The 8,469-nt window shown below is 34.5% G+C and overlaps 2 protein-coding genes across 3 annotated transcripts in view; both read right to left on the bottom strand.

Moving 5' to 3' along the window:
• Positions 1–3,471, bottom strand: part of LOC108971484 (UPF0769 protein CG18675) — a 7,278-nt gene extending 3,807 nt beyond the window's left edge. Inside the window, exons 1-3 of the mRNA XM_018937583.1 lie at positions 3,097–3,471; positions 2,758–3,027; positions 2,573–2,689 (exon numbers count right to left, since the gene is read on the bottom strand). Coding sequence (XP_018793128.1) covers positions 2,573–2,689; positions 2,758–3,027; positions 3,097–3,471 — 762 coding nt within the window. The remainder of the gene's footprint in view (positions 1–2,572; positions 2,690–2,757; positions 3,028–3,096) is intronic.
• A 1,264-nt stretch (positions 3,472–4,735) lies between these two features.
• LOC108971506 (ero1-like protein) lies at positions 4,736–7,735 on the bottom strand. Of its 2 annotated transcripts, XM_018937621.1 has the most exons (7): positions 7,636–7,735; positions 7,206–7,553; positions 6,874–7,137; positions 5,752–6,428; positions 5,513–5,666; positions 5,270–5,424; positions 4,736–5,180 (listed from the first exon to the last, which is right to left on the bottom strand). In XM_018937621.1, the coding sequence occupies exons 2-7, from the start codon at positions 7,341–7,343 to the stop codon at positions 5,129–5,131; spliced, it is 1,440 nt and encodes a 479-aa protein (XP_018793166.1). In that variant the 5' UTR covers positions 7,344–7,553; positions 7,636–7,735; the 3' UTR covers positions 4,736–5,128. The 2 variants fall into 2 exon arrangements, with proteins under 2 accessions (XP_018793166.1, XP_018793165.1); XM_018937620.1 differs by having other exon boundaries at positions 7,206–7,735.
• Positions 7,736–8,469: the final 734 nt, after the last annotated feature.

Below are 8,469 nucleotides of genomic sequence, written 5' to 3'. Positions count from 1 at the left end.
TTTAATCCCAAAACATTTAATTTTCAATCCAAAAATCTTAAATTCTTAAATCCAATAATGTTTAGTTAAAAAATGCAACCCTTTTAGCAATACATCAAACTAGTTGAASTCAACATTAGCTCATAGAGGACTCATGAGTAATTTCGAGCAACATATTCGAGACTTTTGTTGAATATCATCTTCAAGGGTTTAAAAGCATTAAAAACTAAGGTGAATGATATGCCCAAAATAGCTACCCTACCTTAAGACGATGCTTGTTTAATATATTACTATGAGCAAAAAATAGTAAGACTTTGTTCGTAATTGATCCCCCTACGTAAACGCGTCACAGTTTTTTCGAAAAAATTTAATGGAACTTCTTTCTTGAATAGTTTCACTTATCGTAAAAATCGCCAAATGCATTTTATGCACTTCAGAAAGAGAGGCGTGTACTAAACACTTGATGTCACTGACAGTCATACSAACCTATAAAAAATATTCCGACGAACGGGTCTTCGCGCGAAATTTAAATAAAAAAGTCTTAATATTTTTTGCACACAGTAATTAACTAACTACTAAAATATCGACCTCAAAACTTTTACATCTTTAAATTCAAGTAAAGAATTGATTATAGAGTACAGTACTTCAGCTTTCTGCTAAAGTTCATTGCACATCTTGGATATTATTATTTGTATTTGTAAGTAAATAATAATCGCACATTTAATTTAAGAGTTTGCATTAAAAAACTCGATTTTTCTGTCGCTCTTTAACTTACATATAAAAACTTGTTCAAAACTCAACTGAATATATTATATATTGAAAAGAAAAACTCCCTTAAAGAATCCTTCGAAAAAAAAAACAACAAACTTAAAAAAACTCAAATTTAAACTGCTGTATATGTACATATAATTGTTTTCTGTTGATYTATCAAACGCTGTTATTCATAAACTCATACAAACATGCATATATACTATGATACTTAGAAACAAAGATCCTCTACTTGAAGCAATGTAGTAAAATGTTTTGCTATRTCCTCACTTTTTTAGATCTTTACATAATAATTAGCTAATTTAAATTATATAGATTAAAGTAGTTCTAATACAAAATAAATCAAAAATGCAAACGAAACGAATTTTAAGATTTTCATTTCATTTTAGAAATGCGTAAATGGTATGAAAACGAGGGTAAGAAATGAGAACTAAATTCCGCGTAAGCCGTCTTTTGAGGTGTTTTATGGATAGATCGAAACTTAGGGAAAAGGTGGGACGGCAAGCCTGCAGCCAATTATTCTCCATCCAATCTATCTTAAGACGACCAGACCACTTTCTTTCTTTCAAACGGAGTTGGCTACCATCAAGGCAGAAATAGATGTCCCTCAGACAGGCTTGTATTTACACTGATATCGGTGCTTCTATGCTGGCCTTGAACTCGTTGGCAACTTATCAAAGAGTGTTTGTCTTTATTTTTATCAACAACATCAAACCATGTTATCAGTTTTGTTATCCGACATATTTGGGTACCGGATCACAGATCAATCGCCGGATACTACAAAGCCGATAAACTAGCTATAGAGGGCACACAACAGCCCTTCGTGAGTTTGGCAAGCKTTCGTCAAGAACCAAACCTTGTGCGGCTGACAACCTYTGRACTACTTGCTCTTAGAAAAGTTYATCTTACTACCAAGGTAGTCGTTTTAACTGGATACTGCCCAATAAGATTATATGCGGTGAGTTTATGTACTTTGTCAGACGTGAATTGCCCAAGCTGTATGGAAGAAAKTGGCATCATCTAGGCACTTTTTCTCAACTCTCCAGCCTTAGCTCGACTCTTTAATTGTCAGATAAGATCATATCTACGAATTTTGAAAATCTGGATCTAAGTGCACTAGTGTTCACAGATGTCCAAGTGAAGTCCCATCACCATAAGTATGACGATCAGTCATACGACTTAGCCTAACCTCAAAACCCATTCTAAAAGAATTATTCTCAAGAAAAACACAAAAAAAAAAAGGTGTTCCAAGTTTCGATATTTAACTTAGTTGGGAAAGTTCCTTATAATAAAACTATTTAAATATTGGTCTACAAAGCGAAAAAAATTAGATTAATTAAATTAATGAAGTTTCTGTGTAAATATATGTCCGAAAATCTCTACATATTGTTTTTTTGGTCTAGAGCATTTTGAAAAAAACATACCATAAATAACTCTATGGAAAAATTCATTAGCGATTTGTAAATCACTGTTGTCAAATATCCTATCCTTTACAGCCGAAATCTACTCGGATATTAAGTCTTTCTTTTTTTTTAACTTCTACGTCTGACGTTGAAATATCTCAACAATCATACCGTTAGATGACGTCGACGACAAGTTAGCTAATCCTTGCCATCGTAACTGCCACTAGGTAACCGCTAAAACAACAACAGATAACCGAAACTGATATTAGCTGCCTGAACAAATTTGTGATAGGCATTTTGCCGATTACTGAAGATTTTTATGATCAATATACAGTAGTTTTATACTCCACAAATTAGCGACATTCTAATGTGTCTTTGCTAGATGGTAGGGTTAAGCTAATCTAACTGTAGATATCACTTACCTTCAACTGTTCCTGTCTGCGATAAGCTTCGGCCATCATACGTTTACGCATATCTTCCGTGAGCACAGCCTCCCGACCGGGTGGCCCTTCGCCTTGCTTATTTATTTTAACAACAACCTAAATTCCCACGATAACCAAAAATTAGTAATAATTATGCACCACCATTCATACATCGCATCACTAACTTTAGTCTTATCGTTCCTGCCAACATATTTGTGTAACTTTTGTTCGGACAGAATTTGCTTGCCAGCGAACCACAACTGTGCCTTGGCTGGCTCGATGACTTCGCGTGAGGCTTGTGTGCCGTTCAAATCCTCCGTATTGTTGAATTCCATGCGTATGATATCGTGCGGCGGCAATTGCATGGGGTAAACAATGGTGATAGCGCCGCGTAATAAATTCAAAGCCTCGGAAACATTTTTCAACTGTAACGGCTGACGCGCTGCCACTAATTTCTAAAGCAATATAACATAACACAAAATTATCTTAACTTAAAAACCGCGAACCGCAGTTAACGTTTTTACCTTATCGATAAAGCTCTTGGCATCCTCCATTGCCTTCTTAAGAATCTCACGCATTTTTTCTTGCGGCTGCTGTCCATTGCGACGCCCCAGTGGGTCTTTATTCGTGACGAAACCACCAGCCGGTATGCATTTCTCGGCCCAAATATCCTTCAATTTCAACTCAAGAATTTGCTCGTCGGTCAGTCCCACCATTTCCGGTGGCAACATGGTGCCATGTTCAATGAGTTCCTCAATTTCCGAGCAAACGCGATAGACTTTCAAGCGTCCGTTGTAAATAGCAGTRATATCGCGTATCACATGGGTGGTGTCGTCATCCACGCTGGTCTCGTAAATGAACAGATTCTCGTCGCCGCGTTTAACTTGCAGCAGCACCATTTCGTTTATTTCAAATTAAAWCCTTTTATGTACAAAATTGAATTTAATTTTTCACACAGCCGAGATTTGCTTAAGTTTACGCAATAAATCGCTGTATAAACAATTGTTTCGCACAATTTTTTCTTTGACAAATATTTCAATTAAATTTCGACCCAAAATTTTGAAGACCGGTAAACAACGTTACTACAACAAATTTTCAATTTAAATGTTGCTTTTAGACTCTGACGTTTGTCACAAAGTTACTCATGTGTCCTTAGCGTCCTGCTGCTGTTAAATCGATTATAAGACGACTCAAGTTGCTATAGTAGCTTTATGTCTTGGAAAAATCAAGCACACTTTGTCTTTGTTGTTGTGSCAACAATTTACGGTATTCGTTAGCGAATTTTTCAAAAATTTGTTGGAAGGAAATATTTAACGTACTAAGGTGTAGAAAATGACCTTGTCAAATAAAAAATTTTCCTTACAAAGATTTGATTTTGATCGKTCAGTTTGTATGGCAGCTATATGSTACAGTGGTCCGATTTGAAAAATTCCTTTGTTTTTTGTAACAGTTACCTAATCCTCGTTAGGATGRTAAGGATTAGCTAAATTGWCGTCAACGTCATTCAATGGTAGGTCCAGGAAACGTGCCAAAGGAAGAAGRGTGTCAGGAGAGTGGGGTTGGTGRGGCATGCAAAGGACAYATATTTCATAWKTCGGGGTCTATTCTGGAAAAGTAGAAGTTTAACCTGCTACAGTATCGAGAAGGGTCACTCTCATTTCTCGCGGCAACTCAAGCTCTCCATCTGGACGGTGGTTTAATTCCAAGTTCGCCATTCACTCAAAGGGAGTCGGTAAAGGTATTGAAATGTTAGACACCAAAAATAGTTAATAAAATTGTATGTAAAGCAATATAATAAAAAAAATGTAACAAAATTACAAAAATAACAATTTCCTTGCGCGGTGCGGACACGCGGCACATAGCAAATAAAATATATAAATACAAACAATTGTGTTGTCTAACACAGCGCCCATTTATCTACATACATCAATGCATTTATTTTCAACTCACAAACAAGTATAATATTAAAAAATCTTTTTCGTGTTTCTTTGTTTTGTTTTAATGCGCTTTAATACCCATCCCTGTCATATATACAAATCACATAAATTGTTTTTGAGCATTACACTATGAATACACATATAATAAATATTTAAAAATCTTTAGATAATACATAAAGCTATTTTYCACATTAAATAATTTTTGTTGATTTGATTTTTTTCTTTATTCCTTGTAAAATGATTCTTATAGATCACTACAATTTCCAGCATCTGATTGCACGGTTTGATGGGAAGTATTTAAGTAACAAATCTTTTTTGTTTTTTTTTTTTTTCAAATAATAACAATTTTAATAAATAAATTTGCTTAAAATTAAAAACTTAGTTTTAGCTACTTCAAAAATTATCTACACAACTCTAATATAATTTCATTGTTTTGTTGAGGTAAAAAGGGGGAAACCATTGGTCGGCGTTAGTGTTGAAAAATGCTTGTTMGCGCCTCTATGGTATCAACTATTTGCTAAATAAATACTAGTCGTACWACATTGATAATTGGTTTTGCTGTCTGTCGCATTAGCTAGCAAATACAAAAGCAGCGGCAAGTGTTTCACATGTGTATTTATTACCGTAGCAAATTGCGGAAATTCTCCATCTCGAAGATGCTGTTTGAAAGTCTAGCAAAAAGAGGAAGAAGAAAAACATATTACTTATTGCTTTTTTAGACTTTCACTTCACACTGTGAGAGAGACAAGATAGTACTTACCGTCCGAATGCATTGAATAGCGATACAATTTCTGTACGTGAAAGTTTAAATAACGGATTCTCCTCTATATGCGGTCGTTCCCACAAGCCACTCTCTGTCGCCACATTCAACTTTTCGGAGTAGAGAATCTTCAACGCTGTACCRAGGCCTTGAGTCTGTGAATTTATGGTACAATATAATAAATAAATATTTATGAATTTCGATATAGAATAAATTTCTGTTTTTTTACTGTTTATTGCATACCTGCAGTTTGCCCCATAGTCGGCATTTATCACAACCCACGCAATCCATTATTCGGGAAATATTTCGGAATTTTTCTTTATATTCATTCTTGAACTTAAGCGATGTCACACCATTCGAAAACAGCACGTTCTCATTGAAATGTGAAGAAAATGATCTGCGACAAAAACATAAAAAATAATTAAAGTCATCATATAACATATACACACATAAAGTAACAAGCAATTGTACCGCATACTCACTCTATAACAGATAGTAGATCATTTATAGCCAATTTCACCTCTTCGTCCTCCTCTGCAATACCGGTATAGTACTCCTCACGCCGTAAATATGGCGCAGCTTTGGCTAATGCGCGCAATTCCACCAAATATATGAAATAGAGATTTCGCAGCCAATGTGGTCCTTCACTATTTGTTGTCTCCGGACTAAAGCGTCGTTTAAACTCCTCTACATTTGGTCCCCAAATACCTTGAGGATCCAGAAAATCTTTTGATTCAGATAGCAAATATTTCGCGGATAAATGTATGTTGATGCTGCTATGTAGACCCGAAATAATGCGATAAAAGGCGCGTTGCTCCAAGCACACGTCATTTAAATCGAGTTGTGGTATGAAATCCGAAAGTGATTTTGATTCATTTTTACGTCCAAAACAGTTCTCCATATAAATGCTACGCCATATGCGATGTGCGGATTCACCTCGGTAGCCGGTATAGCGTTCGGGATTTATCAATAAATCTACATACTGAGAGCCATTGTTTTCATCCTCCAAAATACAAAAATCTTCTTCCGCTTCATCGTGCTTGGCCCAACGCTCGAACTCACGGTGCGCCTGATCACTCAGACTTGTGTCCAAATAACTTAAAACGCTATTGTAGTCCTCGGCTTCAGAGCATTCCGACGATTGTGCCTCTTTGGTGTACTGTTCAATAAAAAAAAAATATGTTATCATTAGATTAGTTAATCTACGTAGACGGGATGTTAATATGATAACAAATACTATATTAAACTTTTGATTGATAAAATCACTGCTTTCGTGAGGTATATAACCACGTAGTATTTGATGCAAATAACAATAAATATGTATTATATCTTACTAGCTTTAGACTGAAATTATATATAACTTTTTATTGTTTTAATATATTAATGAGAGTCATAGTATAAAAAAAACCGAGTTACTGCAAATAATGATAACGCGTTTACGAAAGCGATTATTTGCGTTTACGTGGCAAGCACTATTCATTAACACTTTACAACAAATATGCAGTAATTAGATAAGCCTATAACGATGAGTTGGCTTATAATTAATAACTTGCGTAGATTTTACCAATTATGAATATATGTAACACACATCACAGTACGCCCACCTTAAAAGCTGCAGATTTTGTATTTTCGCTTTTCTCAATTAAACCTTTGGGTATATGTTCTTCATCACAATTTTGCACTTGACAAAATCGTATAGCACATCTGCTATCATCCGGCCAGAAAGGACACGTATTCTTCAAATTTACTTTATAAAAACGGAAAAAGTTTTTCACCAGCAGCGATTTGAGACGTGGATAAATTTTGATGTTATTAAAATGATCTACAGTGTCAATGGTGCAACTGCAATCGTTTATTGAGCCCTTTAACTGTAAATAGAGTAAAATACCATTAGAAAAGCGAAAAGGGTAAGTCAAATTATTTTCGATAAACGAACCTCACAAAAGCAGTTTTTACTTGTATCCAACTCATCGTAGGCGGTAAAGTATCCACTACTATGACGCACCCACAAAATAAAGCACAGCGTCAGCGTTAAGTACCACGCTCCATTGCATATCAATTGCTTTTTAGCCATTGGGCTACCGTAGTCGTTCACCTTAACAGGTGACCTTTTAGTCGATTATTAAATTATKTTGGTAAATGTACGGTATATTTATTTGCAAATGTCTAATAGCATTCCCAAAACATTAGTCGCCTCCGCCCCTTGTTATTCTCATATAAAATTGTAAACAATTTTCAGTGAAAGTTCACCAGTCACTATTATCTTGTTTTAATGGATGTTGCACTTCAAGTTTTGWAAATGAAAGAATTGGAAGTTTTCATTTAATTTTCTTTTTGTATATCTGTACGAATTTAGTAATATTTACACGGGGAGCAAACTGATGCAATTCAATATCTGTTGATAAATAATTTTTTGCTAGCCAATATTTTGCTGCTTTCGTGATGCAAATAACGTAGACGCTATATTCACTTACGTGTCTCTTTTGTTGTTTTTGTTTGCTATATTTTTGCTCCACTCAATTACGTTACAGAGTGTCAGATGTTAGTAATGCCATTTGCCGGCCAACTGTAAAGTGCTGCCAAAATCATAAAGTGGTGGAATCTTCGTATCGTGGTGAACTATGGTCGGTTCGGTTTTGTTGGATAAAAACCGGAGGAAGTGAAGGAATTTGAATTCAAATGAGTGAAAGCAGTTAGATGAACAAAAGAGAAAAGAATTATATATTAAAATTGAATATATAGAAGCTGTGTAAACAAAAAATTAAATAATTACAATTTTATTGCATTATGTGTTGCAATTTTTTATTTATTAATTATGCTTGGACCAAAATCAATCAGTCGGTTTCGATTTTTCGATTTAATAGTTTTCTACTCCCTGTGTTTAAACTGTGMTCTCTTGAAATCAACATTAGAAGTTTGTTATTTATGATTTTTATTCGATTTGCTAAGCTTCAGTATTTGGCGATTATTAAAAAAAAAAAAAAAACAAGGAATGACTAGTAAATAATTCCTATTACCTAAACTAGATATATACTAAATCGGTTTATGTGTATTTATAATATACAAGTGCCCATACATACATAAGTATGCAGCATTTACTTCATTTACATGCTTTCACTTCTATTATTTGCTTTCTTCATCAATCACATTTGATAATTAATTACTAAAAATATTGATTCTACCACCTTTGTGCATAGTTG

This window comes from Bactrocera latifrons, unplaced genomic scaffold (assembly GCF_001853355.1).
Source record: "Bactrocera latifrons isolate USDA-ARS-PBARC rearing strain unplaced genomic scaffold, ASM185335v1 scaffold_346, whole genome shotgun sequence".
Taxonomy (NCBI): domain Eukaryota; kingdom Metazoa; phylum Arthropoda; class Insecta; order Diptera; family Tephritidae; genus Bactrocera; species Bactrocera latifrons.
Note: the sequence above shows the minus strand (reverse complement) of the source record. Positions and strands in the feature narration are given on the sequence as shown.